Source organism: Chlamydotis macqueenii, chromosome 2 (assembly GCF_036417535.1).
Source record: "Chlamydotis macqueenii isolate bChlMac1 chromosome 2, bChlMac1.mat, whole genome shotgun sequence".
NCBI classification, from domain to species: Eukaryota; Metazoa; Chordata; class Aves; order Otidiformes; family Otididae; genus Chlamydotis; species Chlamydotis macqueenii.
In genome coordinates, this window is record NC_141557.1 from 59,628,247 (window position 1) to 59,652,180 (window position 23,934).

The 23,934-nt window shown below is 39.5% G+C and overlaps 1 protein-coding gene across 1 annotated transcript in view; it reads left to right on the forward strand.

The window, feature by feature from the left end:
• CNTNAP2 (contactin associated protein 2) overlaps nucleotides 1-23,934 on the forward strand; it is a 1,234,090-nt gene that overhangs the window by 1,168,382 nt on the left and 41,774 nt on the right. Inside the window, exon 21 of the mRNA XM_086743072.1 lies at nucleotides 396-489. Within this exon, the coding sequence (XP_086599198.1) occupies nucleotides 396-489 (94 nt within the window). The remainder of the gene's footprint in view (nucleotides 1-395; nucleotides 490-23,934) is intronic.

Sequence of the window (23,934 nt, forward strand, 5' to 3'; positions counted from 1 at the left end):
TGAGGAAATGTTAATGTTAATCTGACTCTAGCAGTAATGTAGGTCCCAAATGGAAATCTTGCATTAAAATAATAAACTGGTTTATTGTTGATGTTGATGTTGTTGTTATTTTCAGCAATTATATTGAAGCACACAAGAAAAAGCTGAAATGATTCTACAGCAATCAGAATAAACAAATGTCCAATACAGGTATTTCTCAGGCCTTGGAAACCTTGGAAATGACACATGTGGAAGGAGGGCTATTGGCTGTTTTTTTCCCTTTATCAAAATGAAAGCAAAGCATATCAGACACAGTTGTAAGTGGTGACATAAACTATAAATTAGACCTGATTCAGTAGCACTGTAAGAAGGCAGATGAGTTCAAAATACTAATAATTTCTTTTCTCTTCCTCCAGCTTGATCACTATCCTCCAACAAGTTACAGCCTGCCAGCAGCATCTGACATTCAGTTCAATTCCCCAAAGGCACTATTCCTAGGAAAAGTTATAGGTAAGTTTTCATTTTATACCTGGTTGTTTTATTGGGTATTTTCAGAGAATATTGAAAGCCAAAAGCACATGGGACAATTATGTGTGTCGTGTTTGCAGCAGGACAATTGCTGCACGTGTCATTCTTGACTAGAATGTGGTGATATTGGAGCTATACCTAAGGGTTATGTTCACTTTGTCACATAGGCTGACATCCACACAAATAAGTGATAGCCCAATGCATGGGGGAAAAAAAAGTAGGTATGGGTAAAGAGACATGTATAACATCATATTTGTGCAGTTTCTTTACCCTTTAGGTATCAGGTGGAGGGAATACGAGGAAATCGAGACCACTCCTTCTAGGAGGAGATATTGAAGTTATTTTAAATCATATCTTCCACTGTGAAGTTGTCATATGTTTCATATAAAGCCTTCATCCATGCAGCCAGCCTTCTTATCCCAGTGTATCCTCTTGCGGCATAACTATCCTTCATCACTCTGGCAAAACTGCCACTCCCTCACAGTGAGGCACACCGAGGAGGTCCTTTTGAACTCCGTTACACCTACAGCAATACTCATCTATACATTTTTCATCCCTTTTATGGACCTCATTGTTATTTCCCAGTGCAGCAGCTTCCCAGCCAGCTCTGCAGCTAATCTGAAAAGGCAATGCAGATGCATCTTAAACTGACTTCACCTCACTTTTAGGCCACCTCACTTTAGCATCTTACATGAATTTCCAGGGTTACTCACTTCTGGAATCAATTATTCCCATTACATTTACAGCTTTTAAGGAGGGCTTTTTTCTGCAGAGATAAGAGGGTATTGATATTATTTCTTCTAAAAGTGCTTTATACAGGGATGTGGTTGCTTGAACTGCAGTGAATGGTTTAATCCAGAAAATTGTAAACTTCTCTTTTTTTAGTGGTATAAGGCAGTAATCTGTGAACCCTGTGCACTGATTTTTGAAGTGGAAAAGAAATTGACCCCATAGCTAATGGGATTTTTTGAAGATACGCTTTTCCATTTGTTTTGTTTTTAAAATTTAACATGTTGAACTTCTGTGTAATAGGAAATTAAAAGCCTTTAAAATGGCTAGTTAACAAGAGAGACATGAACTATTGTCTGGTACTCTCAAAGCACTTCTGCGGACAGCACAAAATACAATGGGGTCTGATTTTGGTGAACCTCTGGAAACTGTGCAATCCCATGTCATCACAGTGAATTAGGGCAGCTGGACTAGAGCTAACTCCACCTCAGCCAGGCTGCATGGATCCAGCTAAAAATGGTGCTTTCTCAGCCATTCTAAGGAGGCAGTGCTTTGGAGGAGGCTGAGCAAGGCATGAGAGATGGAAAATGGAGATACGCATACGACAGGGAAACTACTGCAGCTTACAAGATTAATAAAGAGTGAAGGGAAAGAAAAGGACAATTCCTAAAACACAGAGGAAAAGAATTCTTTTCACTGTAGTGTGAAAAGAAAAAAATGGAAGAAATACAAAATGAAAGAGAAAGTAAGAAATAGTGTTTACACTACACTCATTTTAAATACCCTGAATGTCCACAGAGCTCTGCAAGGAAACCGCTTCTTATTGCTTTGAATTACTGAGCTGGCAGGTGTGGTAGCAACACAGTTATGTAACCACATAGATGAAAACGTGACATAGACAGGAGGTTTAGTCTTTGCACTCATTCATTCTGAGCTGAATTTTTAAACACAATCATAGCACTACAAAATCTGGTTCACCTAGCTGTCTCTCACATAACCCCATGCCTGAGTGCTGGTTTCTTTGCTGTGTTTAAGTACTCCCATTCTGAAATTTTCTTTAGGCATCCGTGAAGAATAAAGGGGCCGCAAGAACTGGGTAGCTCAGGTGGTCCATGATATGACCTTTCATGTCTAGGTTACTTGTTTCAATATTAGCAGTGACTGAAAGCCATAACTACCTCAGAGGTTCACATAAAATGGGTTATCAATCCAGTTCTATTCCTACAGATCTAAACCCACAGCACCTCATATTTGGCTCATTTCCAAAAAGTCATATATCTGGCTGAAAATAGTTTTAAGTATCCCCTGACTGTTTCAGTTGCATCCTTCCAAATGTCAGATGAAGCTTGGTAACAGAACAATATCATTATTCTGCCTGTTAATATTAAGAACTTGATCATAGGACACACTGGACTTTTTTAGAATAAAGACAGGTAAGAAGAAAAAAATAGCAAAGGACAGTGAATATTATTTGATTCTTGGTTTAAAATAAAAAAAACCCCAAGTTTTAAATATTTGGGAACTTACAATTTATATTCCTCACTCTTTATAAATAGAGTAAACTGACAACTGCGATTAAAAGCAAGTTCCAAGTCTAGAATTTCAAACAATAAGCATAGTCCTGATAATATCTTTTCCATGAATACATATGGTACAGGTGAAGATTGTCATCAGAAAGCATAAAGCAGTCACAGCTAACACTGATGCCCCCTTTTAAGTCCTTTAATAAGTTGAAGTTTGGGAACAGGCAAAGGTCTTGGGAAACACTGAAGGAGTAATTTGTGGATAGGTTCTATTTCTGTTTTCCTGTGCTACTTGGTGATTTTAAGCCACAGGCAGCTGCTTCCCTGTTTCCTGCTTCTCTGTTATCCACTCTTATGAACTGCATCATGCATTTGTTACATAGTGTGCATCCTATTATCCCTGGGATTGATTACTTCATTTTTAACAGCATAAGATTATATTAGCACAGTTGAGAATAGGATTCTCTTGCTTCCTTTTCTCTGCTTCTGTTACTGTCTTTGCAAAATAGAGTGTTTTATTAAGCAAAAGAGTAAATCAGTACTGAAGAAACAAACAAAAAACTCTTCTGTTCTTTCTGTCAAAGAAAAATTGAACTTATCTGCAGAGACTCAGATTTCCTGATGTAAAATTGTTGAGTGACTGAACACGTTTATTGATCAGCTTTACTGTGCAACTCTCAGATTAATACTGAATGAGGGAATGGCACAGTTAACATGGTTACAGAAGTACAGCAGTTTGAAGGGCAAAGTCAATGCAGAATCCAGTATCTTTAAAGCTTCTAATTGTCACATCGTACTGGCTAGGTATATTCAGTGGACGACAGGGATTAGCACCAACAGAAGGTCTGGATACATATATTAAGGTACAATTTGTCCCCATCCACAATTACATTCTGTAGATGGGCAATATGGGAGTAGCCTCCTATTTCATTGCTAGTCTGTCATCAGTTGCATTCAGTTCCCATTGTTACCATACTATGCAATTCTTACTTGTCATCAGAAATGAATGCAAGGCCCTATTTGAAAAGACAGGGGTTTTTGAAGAGCACTCTGGAATAATCTTAACAAGAAACTGATCTTCTGCCTGTCTTATTTCCATTTTTATTAGGGTTATTTACATAAGAGCAGCTACTTCTGCCACAGCTGTACTTGCTGTGATAGCTCATCTGCTGCCAGTCAGAAATCATCACTTGTACAACACCTGCCACAGTGCAACACCACTCTGTGCTCTAGGTATTACAACAATACGGCTGATTAATAAAATGGTGATGAAAGGGCTCTGTGCCTCATAACTGTTCATAATGTTTTCTGTAAACCACAAGGGTCACAGGAAAAACAAAAAGAAATTACTGAATTGCAGTTGTAATCAGAGAACACTTCTTTAACTTGGGGCTATTCTGATTTCCTGGAACCGTTTCCAGAAAATGCAAATGTTCACTGGCTTGAAAAATACTGATATATAATATTTTTATCCTTCTAGGAAATGTGAGGTAAAGGCATTCAGTATATAATTTTTAAACAGACAAAATGGATTATGATTTGAGGTGTAAAATAAAGCTGAAGGAGACAATGAATGAAAAATCTCGTTTTACATGATTGTGTAGTAATAAAAATAATAGCAGTAGATAAATGTAGGATTTTATAAACAAGATAGAAGGGAATTGTTAAGGTTTCAAGAGAGATCTTTAATCTGTTATCTACACAGACTTAGGCCTGGATGGCTGACACAGATGAGTTAAAGGGGAAAAGATGGCTATCTGGATGACCAGCTGTGAAAAGAAAAACCGAAAAAGTAGACAATGCAACAGGAGGTGTTATGCATCACAGTTCAGATCTGAATATTGTGGTGGTTTAGCCTGAGTCACCACACAGTTTCTCACTCACCCTCCCCCTTCCCCAGAATGGGGGAGAGAAATTGGCAAGAAAGGAAAACTTGTGGGTTGAGACAGTTTACTAAAATAGCAAAGGAAAACTACAATAATAGCAAAATATAAAGGTACTAAAATATACAAAATGAACAATGTACAATTTCTCACCACCCAATGGCCCAATGACCAATACAGCCTGTCCCAAGCAGCGATCATGGAAACGAAAATGAGCAGCAAGCAAAGGAACAAAAGGGAGCCAGCAAGATAGAGGGAACGATGCCAGTGAGCAAGAGAAAGAGATGAGATAGGAAAATGTAAAAATGGATGCTTGCCCCATGGCCAACCCCCACGTATATACTGAGCATGATGTTTATGGCATGGAATACTCTCTTTGGCCAGTTTGAGTCAATTATTCTGTCTGTCTTTCTCCCAGCTTCCTGCACCTGCACTTTAGCAAGACTTGGAAAGCTGGACAGTGTCCTTGGTCTCATTAACAACAACTCGTATCATCAGGGTGTTTGTCAACATTCTTCACCTCTGAAATCCAAAACACACTGGCTACTGAGAGGAAAATTACCTCCATCCCTGCCAAAACCAGGACAAATACACATTTTCATTTAGGTTGCAACTTGAGACTCATTACTGAGTTACTATAGAGCAGAGTTTTGATTTTCCCTTTAAGTGTAATGGTTTTGGATACAATGTTCAGGTTTGTCTTCACATTCTTTTTGGAGGCCTGCACCAATTTCTGTTATGTGAACTTGCTATATAGGGAATTGATCTCGTAGTCTGTACTTTATTACTGATAGTGGAGTATTTCTTTGAGTTTTAATATGCATTTATAAAGAATTAACTACACAGCATTAAATACGATTTTGTAAAAGTATTATTTTGTTGAATAGAAATAGTTTTAGAGTTTCTTAATAAGATATTTAATTGAGCACAACAACACTGAGATCAGATAAGAGTTACTCTTAAGAAAGTGGCAGGGAAGTAAAGGAAATGTGCTCCTTGTCTGTTATCCATCTCCACCAACCACTCCAAATAAAATGGTATCATTTCAAAAATGCTTAAGTATCTACTTGGATCAATCAACATAATACAAGTCATCTATAACACAGGCAGATTACTAATTTCAGAACCGACAGCTATGCCTGCAACTAATCTCTGTAGGCTCCATTTATGTCTCTGTCTCATTCTAGTGCTCTTCAGGTACTTCCAGTAAAAGTAGCAAAAAGAGAAACACCTTTCAGATCTGTCTTCCTTCTTACAAAAGCCGCTGCCATCAGCTGCAGCTAAAGAGAGATCCTGGAAATCAACCCCAGGGGTCTGGAGTCTTTTCTCAAAAGGGGATTTCCTCAGGAAGAAGAGGTAGAAAAACCATTTCTAGATGTGTTATTTCCCTGTGTCAATGAAATGATTTTTTATTGCTCCCTGGCTGGAGTTTCTCTGTTTCTTTACTAGTTTGTGTAGTGAAAATAAAACCTGGTGAGAAGAGATTTCTCTGGATTCATTGTGACATTCACTGCCTTGGGAGCTTACATCTAGCTTACATCTAGCCAAGTAATTAGTTTAAAGTGTGCAAAGGAAAGAACGTAAGAAAACTTCACAAAAAGAAGGAGACAAATTACTTTGCTTACATAGTTTATGTAAGGTATAGAAATGGGAACTGCTTTTTTCTTACATGGCATCTCTCCACAAATAGGTACTGAACAATAGGAGGCAAGAGTTCAAAATGCTTTAAACTACCAGTAGGGAGAACAGCAATTTTTCCGAGAGGTAATAATTCTTTACTACTAAATAAGATACTTTCTTTTCCAGAGAACAAGCCTGGCAGCTTGATGCTTCAGCACTTCTAGTTGAATAATAGAAATTACCTAAAATGTGATTCATCCTACCAAAAACATCATACACTTTCAAAACCAGCTTCAATGTCCATGTTTCCAGACAATTGCAGAGGTTTATCGCTTAAAGTGTTTGTTTTGTACCAAAGGAAGTCTAAACCTATTCATCTCTTTGAGAACATTTACCATCATTGAAAAGGGGGTTTTGATAGCATTAATAACAAATTCTGTAAAGGATCTGGGCATTGTCATCTCCGGCACTCAGTGGGGGTATGCTGCTTGACATTGCCATAATCTGATATGAAGTTAATGTTAATCAAAGAAATCATTGACCCAAATACTGATTTAGAATTAGGTCTGTGATACTGTAAGGTACTTTGCTCAGCTCCTAAATTTGTATCCTAAAAGATAAGGCAGAGCTGTAATTTTATTATGAATAATCTAAAAGTATTCTTCTACTACATCTTTGACATGTATCTACTACTACCTCGTGATCATAGGTTAGCACCTCATTACATAATATATATTAGTAGTGGCAACCGGCTCCACAGCTTGAGGTTGTTGTGTGGTTCTGCTTCATTTTTCTGTGTAGACAGATAATCTGAGTGCTGGGCAGCTTACTTACGTTCACTGATAATGAGCAAAAAATAGCTAGTGTGCAGTAAATTCACCCACTAACTTACTTCAAAGTAACCTCCTGCTATTTAATTTCTGAGCACCAGCCTTAACATTAGGGAAAATGCATATGTAGATTGTCATATTAGGAGCCCTCCCATACAGTAGCAGTTGAATATAAAAGATGTGCTTTCCCCTGCATGAGTCACACATGAACTATCATACGAAAATACAGCATCTGGACAATTTTCCTTCTCCTCCTCCTCCTGTATAATAGCATCAGCCTGGTTGAAACTCCTCTGGGATTTAATATTGCCTGTCTCTTTGACCTCAAATCTGTACCTGTCCATCCCTCACTTATTGAAATGTTTCTGGTAATGGTGGAAACGTTGCATAGGTCCTCTCATTAAAACAAGAACTAAAGTAAAACTAAAATATTTTTTTCTTTCAGACCTCTGAGTTTTTGACCTATCTGTTTTCTCTGAGAAATCCTACCTACAAGCTCTATTCAGAAAGGAACATTTCCCATCTACAGGCTTCCCATCCAACGGGACACCATAAACACTTTGAATTGCTGGTTCCACCCCAATAACTTCTATGGCAGAAATCAGGGTAGCCCAAGTGACTTTTATCTTTTGTTTGAGAACTGAAATGAAGAAGAAGAGCCCAGAGTATCCATTGGTGTCGTTCGCCTCTTAGCATCTGTGCTGCATCTTCTTTCAATTTTTCAGAATACAGAGGGATCCAGCTGCTGCAGCATTGGCCTGCTGGCAGCTCCAGAGAAGGTAGACCCCAGACAAGCTGCAGTAAAGTAGATGGTAATCTCAGTAGTCATGAATGTAGCCAGATCTGCTTTTCCAAAAATGAGCTGGAGTCATCTCCTCCCACTAACTTTTCACTCCCCTGCTTCAGGTCATTCTTCATCTCTCAGCCCCTATTCTGTACTTTGTACCTAGTGACTGCCCTTTCACCTGCTTATTGCACTATTCCCTGTAAAAAGACTTCACTGATTACTAATCTTAAAATCTTCTTTGGGCATTCAACAGCTCCAGAAGGTCAACTACTTTTTTTTTTTTTTTTAAATGCATGCTCTTCTAGCATGTGTACCAGCCAGTAACAGGATGCAAGAGTTTCCTAGTTCCTAAATTATCAAGTTATTTTCCTTAATGCTTTAAGATGTCTCAGAAAACTGTCTTATATAAGTCACTAAATTGCTATACAGAATCCTGTAGAGAAAATAATCTCATTGCTTTACAGTTCATTCCAAAGTATGCATCTATTGGCTGTGAACAAAAAGACAAATAGAGGAGATTGTAAAGACATTTAATTTAGCTACTGCCATGTTGAACAGAGTATTTGCACAAGTCTTATCTGACATTCAAAACTGTGTGATAATACTATTTAAAAACACTATTTAAAAGTAAAGGAATAAAATGAAAACTTAAATTTCAGTAATTAGAGTGACCTTTTCCTAACTTCTGTATTTATTAAGGTGGCATGTCTTAGTTGCAAAACTTTTCCCTACCACAGGAAGAGGGGGACCATTTCACCTCTACTGTGTAATATCTAGTACTAATTTATTTCAAATGCAGCTGCTTTAAAGGGTCAAAGAGCAGAACTGAACATGACAAGATCACCAAGAGCATCAATAAAACCTGCTATTGGCCCTATAAAATTATAATGGCATAGATAGCAAAATCAGAGAGCTAAGAGCACCTTCAAGGCTTGTAAGTCATAAAACAGAGTGTTACAGAGTCTGAAAATTGAAATTCAAAGTTATACCTGGAGTGTAAGGTGAGACCATGTTATAATTTTCATCCAAATAAACTTGAAGCAAAAAACTAAAAATCAGAATGGATCTCCCATAAAATAATAGAAATACAGAATTGACAAAAAATTGTCTTTACTAGGCCAAGGCACAAATCTTTAGATTTTACATGGGCAACCTCTGCCCATGACTCCAGATAGAAAACATTTAAAAAATCATATGAATATGCACCCATGTTTTGATCAGAAACAGCTGTAGAAATATCCATTCTGGCCAGATTATTTTGGCTGAGGGTGTAGAGTATCTACATGCCGATCCTTGTAAGGTCAGGTAAACAAATTATGTCTAATTCAAAACTTATGGTTTGACAATTGAAAAAAAATCTCAGTGTTTATCTGACACTTGTTTCACTTAGGAAAGTGAAGGCAGTGGGGGAAAAAATCAGAACAAAATGACTCATAGCCTGACAAAAAAAAAATTGCAATTAAAACTCTCATCTTTGTTCAGATGAATGATAATCTCTCCAATAGATTGTGTGCCTCTTGTCTGTGGTTCAATTCAGAGAGACTGTCAGATAGATAGAGAAGTGACTTGTGTCCCTTGTTTTGGAATATCACTGGGATCAAGTCAATCTTTTCCCTCAACAGCTGTCATAGTTTTTACTCCCATCAGTAATAATTTGAAGCTGCGCATGTCCTCTTCTGATCTGCAATGGCTTATGCCACAAGCCCCAGAGGTTTCCTAGAGGCTGGAGAAAGTTTGCTCAGATTGCTGGAGAACCTGGGAAGGACAAGGGATGTGAGAGTTTCTGTGGTGTGAACTAGATAGGAATTTCATGCTATGTGCTACTGTGCTTGAAATAATATACCCCCAGTAGGACCACTGCCCCAAGCAAAATGCTGCACTAATGCACCTTTGCACGTTGGGGCTCAGAGCTGCCTTATGTCTGGACAGCTTTCATTCTCTCAGAGAAGTCTGGACCTGTCTGTGAAGATAAGTTTTAAGCTGTACAGCTTTGTAGGACGAAATTTATCTCAGTTCAAAGGCTCAAGACAAAATCTTTGCACTACTAAACCCTGTTTTAACCCACAGCCTTAAGTAGACCTTATATAGAGTGTAAAGTAAGTCTATACTGTGCTGCTGTCCTTTGCACAAGAAAGAGTCATCTGTTCTTCATAAGTATAATCAAAACATAGTAAAATAAAGTAAATGTATTCCTCAAACAATGTAAAGTCATGAATAAATGTGAAAATAAGATAATCTTTTTGTAGATACTTTATATAGAACTATAAATTCATAGGCTACATTATTTATGGTGAATAACTTGCTTTTAAAAAAAAAAAAGGAAGGAAATAAATAGGAAGGAAGAAATAGGAAGAAATAAAAGGAAGATAATCTAACATTTTCCTATTAAGCCAGAACTTTGTAGGGTACTTTTTATATCTTTTAAGGGAAATGATCTCATTACTTAAATTACAGAACCAAAACTTAACTGATATCTCATTTTCAAGTGTTTCTGCCCAGTAAATTTTAAAGCTATATGTATACACTCTTTACATAAACCCTTTCTGATAGGTACAGTAATGTATTCTCCATCTGCATATTTCAGGGAACAGTTAAAACAGTATTAGTTGCCACAGAGAAGGAACTCATTCAAAAGCTTGCTCCTTTTGTTTTCAATGGCTTCAGCTGCGTCCATGCTGTACGTAACAACACATGTTGTAGTTGCACCAGTGACCTCGCTTAAAACTTGCCATAGCAATGTAGCTGTGATACCACTCAACATGAACTGGTTGTCTCTGTTTATTTGCATAGTATTAAGGTGTGTTTAGGAGGAAGACACTGGGAATCAGTCACCTCAAACCCGTCATTGCTGCTTGCTGCATCTCAGTAACCAATAATGAGCTGCAAAAATATACTTTATTTAGATTTTTGCACCATCTGTGTTTTTCATGTGCCATTTCACATATCATGAAATTAATTTCAGATGTATTTCAGACACAGTTTCAATTTGAAACATGGCAGTCAGTCACCAAAGGGAGGAAGGCAGGATCTTACCCTTTGCTGAAGGAAGGAATTTATGAGCCAGTAAAATACAGGAAATCTAGTGTAAAAAGTAGCCCTTTATATACCTAAGCAAATGAAAAAATAAAGTATTTCAATTAAATAATTCAGATTGTCTTCTGGATGAGAAGTTAATAGAATGACTTTTGGAGGGAAAGATGGAAACTATCTGGACCCCCACAAGTCTTCCACAGGGACATCTGCTATAACAGCTAAAATTTTTTACCAAAACTCAGGAATTATCTGCATTCATCTGAAAATGTATGTATTGTGAAAGAGGAAGGATTCTGTGAGAACTTTCTTTGCTGGGTGTGTTACTTGATGGAGGCTTTGAAAAAAAATTGTTATTCCATGACTTTTACAATGGTATTTTATTTGAATAATACATTTTACAAAAATTTTAGCAGTTTCAAGAATATGTGTTGCGATAGTATCGTTTTTAAATAGCTTCCTGAGTTAGATTTGGAGGTTTTCTACAGCACAGTCTATATAAGTAATGGCTCCTCGTGTTGCAATTTGGTTTTTCATTCTGTTATTAAATCTGACATCGTAGTAGCAGCATCATGCCATTGACCATGACAGTTACTGATCCTTAGATTTAGATGCCATAATAAAACTCTATTTAATCTGCAGTACAGTGGCTAGTTCATAAGCACCTCGTTTAAATACAACAGGAACAAACTCGCATCTTTACAACTTTCTTTTTAGAGAAACCTCTTTCCTGCCCCATAAAGGTATACCACTTTCCAGAAATATCTCCTTTATGACTACATGAACTTACAAATCTGTCTCAGTGATTCTCAGCTAGTGAAATATCAGGGTTCTGCTCCACTTGCAAATGAAGCAGTTGAGTAAGGTTACAGTCCAAAACACAAACCCCAAACACACCATGATACTTCTGTAGCTAATAGTTAATACTGAGGGTAATGTACAGGTGTTGTTATGTAAATATACTTTGGTCTCTATACTAATTCTTATATACTACGTGTTACGCTAATAGTCAGCATTTCTTAAGATGCTTTTTCTCCTTTTTTTCACTAAAGAAATACCATTTTCCCAGTAGAACAATTTTGTTCTGTGCCGGGCCTGTTGTGACAGGACTAGGGGTGATGGTTTCAAAATAGAGGGAGGTAGATTTAGATTAGATATTAGGAAAAAAAAATTTACAATGAGGTTGTGGAACACTGAAACAGGTTGCCTAGAGAGGTGTTGGATGCCCCATCCCTGGAAACGTTCAAGGCCAGGTTGGATGAGGCTCTGAGCAACCTGGTCTAGTTGGAGATGTCCCTGCTCCTGCAGGAGGGCTGGACTAGATGACCTTTGAAAGTCCCTTCCAACCCTGACCATTCTATGATTCTATGAAGAACATTTTTTTCTACTAGTTCGCAGTGATGTTTCTTTCTTTCTTCCCAATTCTGCATAGCCCAGAAGCCCATCTATGAGAAATAAAAAAGATCAGACAATAGTTTAATAGACTAGCAAAGGAAAATTACATTAATAACAGAATATAAGGATACTAAAATATACAAAATGAACAATGCACAATTTCTTACCACCTGATGTTCCATGGAGAATGTAGGCCCCCTCCAGAAGGAAATGGGTGACCTGGTTACCCGGGACATGGCGAAGGCCAGGGTGCCTCAGTCTTCACCGATAAGGGCTGGCACAAGCCTGTGGAAGGCACAAGCAGGGACTGGAAGAATGAAGAACTGCCCACTGTAGCAGAAGAACAGGTTCAGGAACATCTGAGGAACCTGAAGGTGCACAAGGCCGTGGGACACGATGAGATGCATCTGCAGGTCCTGAGGGAACTGGTGGATGAAGTTGCCAAGCCGCTGGCCATCATATTTTAGAAATCCTGGTGGTCTGGTGGGGTCCCCAGTCCCCAATGACTGGAAAAGGGGTTACATAACCCCCATTTTTAAGAAGGGGAGCAAGGAAGACCCAGGCAACTACAGGCCAATCAGCCTCACCTCTGTGCCTGGCAAGGTCATGGAGCAGATTTTCCTGGAAAGGACTAAGGCACATGGAGAGCAAGGAGGTGGTTGGTGACAGCCAACATGGCTTCACTCAGGGCAGATCATGCCAGACCAATTTGGTGGCCTTTTATGACGGGGTGACAGCATTGGTGAACAAGGGACGAGCAATGGATATCATCTACCTGGACTTGTGCAAAGCTTTTGACACTGTCCCATACGACATCCATCTCTCTAAACTGGAGAGGCATGGGTTTGATGGACGGACCACTCGGTGAATAAGGAATTGGCTGGATGGCCACACTCAGAGAGTGGTGGTCAACGGCTCAATGTCCAAGAGGAGACTGGTGATGAGTGGCGTTCCTCAGGGATCCATGTTGGGCCTGGCCCTGTTCAACATCTTTGTCGGCGACATGGACAGTGGGATAGAGTGCACCCTCAGCAAGTTTGCCGACAACACCAAGCTGTGTGGTGCCATTGATACGCTGAAAGGGAGGGATGCCATCCAGAAGGACCTTGACAGGCTGGAGTGGTGGGCCCGTGCCAACCTCATGAAGTTCAACCAGGCCAAGTGCAAGGTCCTGCACATGGATATTAGGAAAAAAATTTTTACAATGAGGGTTGTAGAACACTGGAACAGGTTGCCCAGAGAGGTATTGGATGCCCCATCCCTGGAAACTTTCAAGGCCAGATTGGATAAGGCTCTGAGCAACTGATCCAGGGGGGCTGGACTAAATGACATTTGAAGGTCCCTTCCAACCCTAGCCATTCAATGATTCTATGATTCTATGATGTCCCAATGACTGATACAAAGGAGCGAGAAGGAGCCATGCTCCCCTGGCCAACCCCCACTTATGTACTGAGTGTGATGTTTATGGCATGGAATACTCTGACCAGTTTGGGTTAACTGTTCTGGCTGTATCCCTCCCAGCTTCCTACACCTGCAATTAGCGAGAACTGGAAAGCTGGACAGTGTCCTTGGTCTCATTAGCAACAACTCATATCATTAGCGTGTTTATCAATATTCTTCACATCCTGAAAACACACCAGCTACTGAGAAGAAAATTAACTCTGTCTCTGCTAAAACCAGGACACTGGGATACTATATTTTGCTGAAAGTTTCTCAAGTGTCTCTAATGTTACTCACTGATGCTAATGTTGCTCTCATGCCATAAATATGGACAAACAGGACAATAATAAAACCTAATGTAATGGGATCTGTGATCAGGTTTAGAAATAATCTCAATTACCCTGATTCAGGCAAACTAGTTTTGTTTTGAGTGACTTCTACAGTAGACACGTTAACATGCGTCCTGAAGAACATTCCTGGCTTTTGGACAATACATTTTTATAGAACTTTAAGGAAGTTAATAGTGACAAAAATGTCATTGTTATAGCACTCAAGAAGATCCTGTTCATACTCTCAGATACTGCTGCAACCACTGAGGTCCTCCAGGACTCTTAAGCTGGGAGTTCTTTCCTGATGTGTTAGAATAAGGGATGTGACCAAAGGAACTGCGTGCATTGGTACTTGCCTCTTGTTTCAAATAATAAAGTCTTAGATCTCTAGCATATAATTAAAGAATTGCAAAACATTGTTAAACTTTTGGTTTTTTCTGGAAAGTTCTGGAAAGTGATTCAATAAAAGAGTATATGAAGGGGGACAGTTGAATATGGGTTTGGATAATCTTCAGATTTAAAAGTTTACAGGACAAGCTGTGAAAGCTCCAGACATCAATAATCCTCATGCAATCATCTCTAATACCCTAGAATTGATCATAAGATCTGTTTGGTTTATTTTAATATCCCCCAACATCTCATTTAAGTAGTATAAAAAGAAATTGGCACTTGGGTTTATTCCTTAAATGGCTTTCACAAATTAGATGTAGGTAGATTATTTTACTCCCTGACCATCAGTTGTTTCACATGGATGCTTAATTTCTCAGAGGTGCTTGTAATGCTCATTAACTTGCTGAAATAAAATAATTGCTGAAATAGCAAATAGGTTAACTTTAAATATAGTTTTTCTTATGCTGTTTTCACAGCAGAAGTTTCTGCTGAGGTTTCTATGTTTTAATTTAAAGAGGCATTCAGCAGAGAGTTTCTTGTACACATTGAACAAGAAAAGTATGAAATGTTTACATATATCAGTCAACAGCTGCAACATAGTTTAAGTTTGGCAAAGATCTGTAAATACCATTTTGAGGACTTTAATGCACACTGTATTTTGATAAGTGATTCAGATAATAACAACTGTATTGTGTAAAAGGAACTGCTTTTCATATGTATCAAGTAAGATTCTTAGTTTTAGTCATAGGATAATTTAGAAGATTAACTTCTAGATCACTGTATTTGACAAACTCTTATTCCATCCATAGGAAATATCAAGTGACAGTGATGACAAATTGAAAAGTTTTGTAGGGTTTTTTTCTTACCAGAAACTTTTGCATCATCTCCACTTGAATATATATCTGGATGAAGCAGACAGTCTTTTAAAGCAATGAAATTCATGATGGAAATCAAATCTCTCAAAACTGATCAAGTTTTGGAGAGTGAAGGTACTAGGGTCAGAAAGTGAGCTGGTGAAAGCTGTTGGAGCCATCTCTGCCCTAATTACCATGCTGAAAGATGTGCTGCCTGCAGGGCTGCCCCTTCTGTGGGGAGGGGTGGTAAGGGGCTGTCAGCAGTGGAAACTTCAACCACAGGGAATCTGTGGAGGGGACAACAGAAAGAAAGGGTGGGGAAGCAGCTTCAGCACTAAAGGCAAGCTAGGACCCTTGCATTCAGTAAATGATGCTACTTGATTATTTTCTCGATTGTCTTATTGTATCTTTTTTCTCTGGTGAAGTCATTCTTTTTTCAGTAAATCGCTGTTGTCAGTTTAAAAGCTGATCAACATACTGTGCTAGGGTGTAAAGTGTTGAAGAACTAGAATAGATATTGAAATAAAATTTGTGTTGGCACAGTAACTAGTACATTTGGAGAATGGGTCTAAGATGTAAAGAATTGCACCTTTTCGCTAAGATACTGAGCTCTCTGCAGTCAAGAATACTTTTCAGCTTTACCCCAGGGCACACCAGCAGCAAGACCTGAGACATTTCTGGGCAGCCTCTCTTCTTTAGCCTCCTCTGCTTTGCGCTCTGCCTCACAGCCCTGCAGTGGAAAGGTATTGTCCTGCAGCGCCCTGCACAGACACCCACAGACATTTCCACAGGCCAGAAAGGCACCAACATGGCCATTTCACAAGGCACACAGCCCTGCTGATTTCCTGCATCAGAATAAGAAGGCAGTATTTTTAAGTGACATAGTAGCTTTATCTCAGCCAAGGCAAATGGCGTTTTACAGTGGCATATGCTCTCAGGTGCTTTCTTTACCTTGAAAAAGAAGCCTATTCAGCAGCTCTTCAACAAGTGCCTGCAAGCCTGCAGGAGCCCACAGATTTCTCTGCGTCAATGCAGAGAGCATATCTTAATTGCTTAAGACTGTGATCTTGACTTTGTAATAGTGTGCCCTCCAGGAACGAAGGAATGCCTGTCTGACAGCTAAGCTTGCATTGCACCTGCTGGATGTTGCTTGTAGTGTGCCAAGTCCTATCTGCTGAGGAATGCACTGAAACCAGTGCATTCATTTTATGAAGGACTTTTTTTGCTGGAATGAGGGTGATACACTGCACCCTGTCCTCATACAGGAAAATAAATCTTTTCATCCTCTGTTAATGGGGAGTGTTTGAGTCGCTTTGCATTTCCACTTTATTCTGAGGGCAGGCAGATAGGGAGAGGGGGACAAGGAGGAAGAGTGGGACATGGTGAGCTTGAGACATGTTCAGATCTGGATCTATCCTCTTTCTTGTTTCCCCCACCAGGAATTAGCGAGTAAGGTATTCGTCACAGGATTCAGACACTATCTTATATTCCCAGCGTGATTCCTTTACCAACAGAGCTGCTTACATGGCTGTTTCTTGCACTGGTTTTGTGCCTTTTCAATGATGTGCATGGCACTTACACACTAAATCAATTTCCGTAACTTCTGTGATGGCTGTTTCCTGTCCTTCCTTAAGACTCACCTATGACTGTTAGACTTTTAAAAATAAATTTACTGTTTACATAATTGTCATAATAATGTCTCCAGTCAGATTAAAAGCCAAATTAAACATAAGCTAAATCATAATACAGTGGACACATGCACACTCTTGTGTACCCAAATTCCCCTGCATGTCTCCCAGTCCCAGCCTGCCCGCCTTTGAGCTTCCCCACAGCTGCATGTGAGGGCAGCAGGCTTAGGACTCCTCTTGTACTAAAAAACTGTGCTGAATTTCAATAATGCTACAATTACTTTAGCTTTCTCCAAAGTAAAAGCAATTTAGGGAGCTTTCCTATACACACACTTGCTCTAGGCTTCTTGCCTGTGTCCCCACTCCTCCCACTCCCATCCTCTGACTCCCTTTACCACCCTCCCTGGTTCCCTCTGCCTTCAACTCTCACATAAACTTGCAGCAAACAGCTTTTATCTCGACTGTATTCAGATCAGGCTGCATCCTGTTTCTGCTGCTGGATTCAGAGCACTGTCTCTCTGCTGCTCTGGATCCAGCACCTTCTCCTCTCTACTCACCCACATTTCAGTGCCCTGCAGGCTCAAAGCTACTGTGAGTCTGGGCACCCAAGGCTGTGGTGTGGTCTGTAAAGCATGGCAGAGCTCTGCTGGTCAGCTTTATCCAGGTTCTTAGCATAAGCAAACTGTCTGGCCTTCTTCCTTTCTTCTAGAGCTCAAATGGAAATTGTTAGAAATGTCTATATTTTGAAAAATAAGTAGAAATTATTATCAACTGCTTAGATAATTTCCTTTTGGTGAGGATAAAACAGCTAGGGCACCTTAGTTCTGAGTATCAAGTTCTTGTTGTGAAGTATAGAGGCACAGAGACGTTTAATAGTTCTGGGAATTGCTTAATATGGGCCAAATAAAATAACATCCTTTTCCCTTGTTTTTTTTTTTTCCTTAGTTTGTCTTTACATAAATGAGTCTGACGTGAAGCTAGATCCTAAGCAGCTATTTCTGAACACCTAAGGAGATGTGTCAGAGAGAAGTACAGAGAGCATTGATAGCAGTATAGGAAAGGAAAAGACTAGTACCCCAGCAACACTGTCTTAAGGCTTTTGAGTCAGAGCAGCTGATGGGAAGTCGCCTGCCCTGACCACCAATCTCACCACTTTTAACTGTTTTACAAACACATCAACCAGCCTTTTAAGACATACATACCAACTTGCCATAGATTTTCTAAGATAAAAGGACAAGGTCCTCCCTACAACTTAAACTTCTGCAATCTCAATCTAGCCTTCACCTTTATTATCTAAACTGCTTCCTGAATCAAACTTCTGTTAGTAATAAATTGCAGGCAGGAAAAAAAAAAAGTACTCATTTAAAAATTTTCTAGTTTTTAGATAGACTTAGCCACAAAAATCTCAAGTATTTTTAAAAAAAAAAACATATTGGAAATTTCTTATGCCAGTATTCAGCTCATCTTGCAGAGTTTGGTGCTGAGCATGCTGAAGTACAGCCTTTTATAACTATCCACAAAAAAGAGTTTCTGCAGATGTGTACCTACCAGCTTGTCAGCTGCTGAAGGAGACAAACTGCTTTTACAGGTCACCTATCACAGTTCCTATTTTCCAGCTCTTCTTCTGACTTGCATCCAGTCAGCAGCCCAGCGGTAATTCTAAGCAAGGCTGTTTGTCATTCAGAAATCTTGGGCAACTCTCCACTGTGCCTGTGAATTAAATTCGGCTTTGCACAGACCATGAGATGGAACACATTGTAGCTACATTAGCAGATGCACAGATAAATGTTATGCCCAGTAAATTCAGCATATCCAGAGTATTTCAGCCTCACTGTACATCTGTTGATGTGTCAGACTACGTGTTCTCTGTGCATTTCAATGCTGCCAGACATGTGAGTGTCATAAAGCTCACTATTATATTGGAACTACCAGTAATAATTAAAGTATTTCTTTTTCCCAAGTGGGGAAGTATGGGTGTAAAGAGAAGTGCAGATTTTTAGGGCAAAAGAATCTTTCATGGCTTGTTCTTTCCTCAACTTAAATCAAACTGCTTCAATCAGTAAGTAAAAGTCGGTGTATCAAGGAATGGAGGAAGCATATTGTATTTTAGAGGATTTAGTACTCCACTAAATTTCAACATAGAGATCATTATGAACAACACTAAGATTTCCTAACATAGAAATTCTCATATATACATGTGTTCTTGGAGCACCTAAGTCTTCTTAAATAGTGAAATTTTTCCAGATTTCTGTGATGAACTCTTCTAGTGTGAAACAGGTATCTTGACAACAAAAGTCCTCTCCTCCCCACCTCAGTCTACCAATCTACATCACCCAGAGGCCTGAACCAACCATCTGATGCCTAAAATCTCAAAGAAAAGTGTTTGTTCTAGGTGCCTGAACGTTGTGACCTGAAAAGATCTGAAAAGAGCAGCATTAATTCCATAAAAGCCCATACAAAAAAAACAACAACAACAACAACAACAACAACAAAAACCAACAGAAAAAAAAAGTAGAGGGGAAGTGGCAGATGTAACAACAGAATAAAAGATGCAACTGATTATAATACTTGGAATAAAATAGGAAAGAAGGAAACAATGCAAAAGTGAATAAAGAGGATGTGGAAAAACAGTGATGAATAAGGAGGATGGGGAGAAAACACTGCATGGGAAACCATAATAGATAGGTGGTGACCTGTATCAGATAATCAGCATCAAACACTTGAACAGAAAGCTCTTGAGACGTGGTGCCAAACATGTAGTAAAACACTGTAAGCTTTACTCCAGATATGCCATCAAATTCGACTTAAATCTGCATTTCTTAAGCTGACTTACCAAAAATCTCTGAACGTTTTTATAGAGAGTTTTTTTTCTTTAATACCTCAGGTCTTGAAGTTCTTTCTTCTAATATTAATTCTCTACTGTCCTTCTCTTATTCATCCTGCAAATGATTCAGCACCTTAAGACAGCAAACATTTGGCTTCTCCACAATAAGAGTTAAACATATGTGTATTTTGTGATTAAAACTTACTTAACACACTCGTCTTAAGGTCTGCTGGAGGTTGATTTTTATGCAGTTATTTTTATGTAAATATATATGAGCTAAACAAAAAGTTCAAAGACAATGATACCAAGCAGACTGTAGAAGGAAACCGATTTTCTCCTAGAATGTGTGCATGCTTCAGAATGCTAAAGACTGCAGCTTCTTTATCAATTCAAATACCATTTCTCATCTTCCAGTGAAATCTTATCTGAATACTCTTCCATTCTGGAGATTTTACAGTTCATGCATTTCTGTATATATTAATTAAATATAAAATTTTCTAGCTGGGTCTCTGATTTGAATCTAATGTTTTGCCAGCTTATTCAAGATGACCCTTTTGCTTGGAAAGAATGAATTCATTTATTGAAGAAGAGAATCATGTCCTAAATATTCATTTTTTAAAAAAAAGAAAATCTTATTTTAATTATCTAATTTTCTTCTCTTTGATATCTCACCATAATGAATCTTTTATCCTTTTTACCCTTGGTGCATTGTTTTAGAAATTAAAAGGTCATTCATCCAAGAAAAAATAAAATCTCAAATCAGCAGGAAATAAATCTCTTCATGACACAGAGCTACGGCATTTCTGTTCTCGTCAAGAGAATTCAGGCACTTCAAATGAAGCGAAGTACCCAATTAGTATTAGATTATGCTCAGTCTTCATACTGTTGTATACCAACAAGAGGTGTTGCTGTTCCATGAATTTTATCTGGGCAGCCTGGAAGTGGTTAGAAAACTGCCAACCTCTGAAGTTGAGGGTTGCCATTTTATGACCTCTCCCATTGCTTCTGCTGTTGGACTACCGTTTCATTTTTTACTCATCTGCTACATGACCTTTTTTTTTTGTGAAGTATCCATGTGAAAACTTCTTGTATTTGCACAAAACCATCCATTGTTGTAGAACAGCTGATCACAGGTCTGGTTTTGAGTCCTGGCAAATACAGCTCTTGTGCTACGCTCTGGGGCATTTATCACTGCCATTTTGCAGTGGTTCACAGCCCAATCAGCATTTGACATGAAAATAGAGATTGTTTCCCAGTTTTATGCCCCCTACAAGTTCATCTACTGTGGTTCATTTCTCTGCTCCCCTGCCATACGACTGGGGCATGTACGGCACCATAGTCTAATCCAAGCCAGGGAGGGCTTTACAGTTTTGTTTTGCACAGGCAAAGCCTTTTCATGAAGTGATTTGGAGGCTTTTTTAAGGCTTACTGAAATATTCACATGATCAGCCAGCCTCTGTCCTGGTAAACTTGTTACAGAGGCAGCATACATTCAAGAGGATGGAGATGGACAGTGCTTGAGACTGTCCTGGCAAGATTTGAAGGCAGTTGCGCAGTGCGTTTGTAGTGTCAGCTGGAAAGATGTAGTGGAAAACAAACCAGTCTGCTAGTTTGGAATTCAAGATCCAGAGTTTCATAAATGGTTTAAAATAGCATCATGCCATCTGTCTTTGCACGACTGCAAACCCTGCTGTAGTAACAAGATGATGGCAGCAGTAGCCCTCTGACTGACTGAAGAAACATGTGGCCCATTTGGTCCAAGCTGTGGAGGCACTCTACCTTTCAGTATCTTGGAGATAAATTTTACCTAAACAGAATATTAAATTGTTATTTTTAATGAGTTATTTGATATCATAAAACTCCATTTTTTTAAATTCTAATCAGGAGGAACATTTCATTTCTGTTCTTTTGAGCATACTGCGTAGGCAGAGATGCCCAGAGTTGTTTTTCTGACTCAAGACAGTAAAGGCTTAGAGCAAACTTCCATCTTAATGCCAAGTGCCTGTCTCTTTATGAGCTATATATACACATTATAGATACTGTTTTGTTGGCCCTTTTATCTTGTTTATATAGAGAGAACTTAGTTTACATAGCACTCTGTGGAAATGTCAGGCTTGAAACAGTTCCTGGTTTACAGGAGCAAACTGCATATTGGAGAAACTGGTGACCTAGACTGACGGACTTTGAAATAAGCACGTGGATTTCTGAATCTATTTAATAAAATTCTTTGATTTCATTCTTCCGTATTTATTATTTCTATGTTATTCTTCATGTTGAGATAATGTTTAGTAATTTCATAGAATAGAATCATAGAATGGTTAGGGTTGGAAGGGACCTTCAAAGGCCATCTAGTCCAAACCCCCTTGCAGGGACATCTTCCACTAGATCAAGTTGCTTAGAGCCTCATCCAACCTGGCCTTAAATGTTTCCAGGGATGGGGCATCCACCACCTCTCTGGGCAACCTGTTCGAGTGTTCTACAACCCTCAGTGTAAAAATCTTTTTCCTAATATCTAATCTAAATCTACCTCCCTCTATTTTGAAACCGTTACCCCTAGTCCTGTCACAATAGGCCCTACTGAACAGTCTCTCCCCATCTTTCCTGTAGGGCCCCTTGAGGTACTGGAAGAGGTCTCCCTGGAGCCTCCTCTTCTCCAGGCTGAACAGCCTCAACGCTCTCAGCCTGTCCTCATAGGAGAGGTGCTCCAGTCCTCTGATCATCTTCGTGGCCCTCCTCTGGACCTTCTCCAACTGGTCCATGTCCTTCTTCTGTTGGGGGCTCCAGAACTGGACACAGTACTCCAGGTGGGGTCTCACCAGGGCAGAGTAGAGGGGCAGAATCACCTCCCTCGACCTGCTGGCCACTCTCCTCTTGATGCAGCCCAGGATGCGGTTCGCCTTCTGGGCCACAGGGACACATTGCCTGCTCATGTTGAGTTTCTCATCCACCAGCACTCCCAAGTCCCTCTCCTCAGGGCTGCTCTCAATCCATTCTCCACCCAGCCTGTATTTGTGCCTGGGATTGCCATGACCCATGTGCAGGACCTTGCACTTGGCCCGGTTGAACTTCATGAGGTTGGCACGGGCCCACCTCTCCAGCCTGTCAAGGTCCTTCTGGATGGCATCCCTCCCTTGCAGCATGTCAACTGCACTACACAGCTTGGTGTTGTCAGCAAACTTGCTGAGGGTGCACTCTATCCCACTGTCCATGTCACCAACCAAGATGTTGAACAGGGCCAGGCCCAACACGGACCCCTGAGGAACACCACTCATCACCAGTCTCCACTTGGACATTGAGCCGTTGACCACCACTCTCTGAGTGCGGCCATCCAGCCAACTCCTTATCCACCGAATGGTCTGTCTATCAAAGCCAAGTCTCTCTAGTTTAGAGAGAAGGATTTTGTGCAGGACAGTGTCAAATGCTTTGCACAAGTCCAGGTAGATGATATCCGTTGCTCGTCCCTTGTCCACCGATGCTGTCACCCCGTCATAGAAAGCCACCAAATTGGTCAGGCATGATTTCACCCCAATGCAAAGTGCTCTCATGATCATCACAGGCTAAACACATTTGTACATGTTATAAACAGCAATCCTTGCTCCAAACAGGATGATTTTTGTCCTTGCATTTTTGTTTCCCTTCAAATTTGGTCTCAAAATATCAGACAGATACTCTGTCAAAATTGAGTTGACTTCTTATCAAAATCATAGGAGTTTCAATTTTACCATTTCATTTCTTCTTCCCTTTTAATACCTAGCCCTAATGCAGGCTAAGTTGGCTTGCAATTGAGCTGAACTGTGTTACAATTCAACTGGAGCCTTCAGAGTTATTTTCAAAGTTCAACTCAGGGGAAATAATGGAAATCCTTGACAATGTCAATGTTACAGAATAGCCCGTGCATGGAAGGATTATGCTTGTTTTGTTCCTGGCTGTCAAGTTGTGATGCTAGCAATTTTGACAAACTGAAAACAAATTGTATCTTGTTTCACAGACACGTGTGTATTATTCCAACAGGAGCATGCTGTGTTTTTATGATCACAGTGCTGCTGTGAAGCTCACCTGGACGCTTACAATTGATTTTAAATCCCTGTAGGCAGTAAATAAATTATGTTGGATGAGAAAAGCAGATAGAGAATATTGTGGTATTTTAAAAATTTTTAAAAAACTA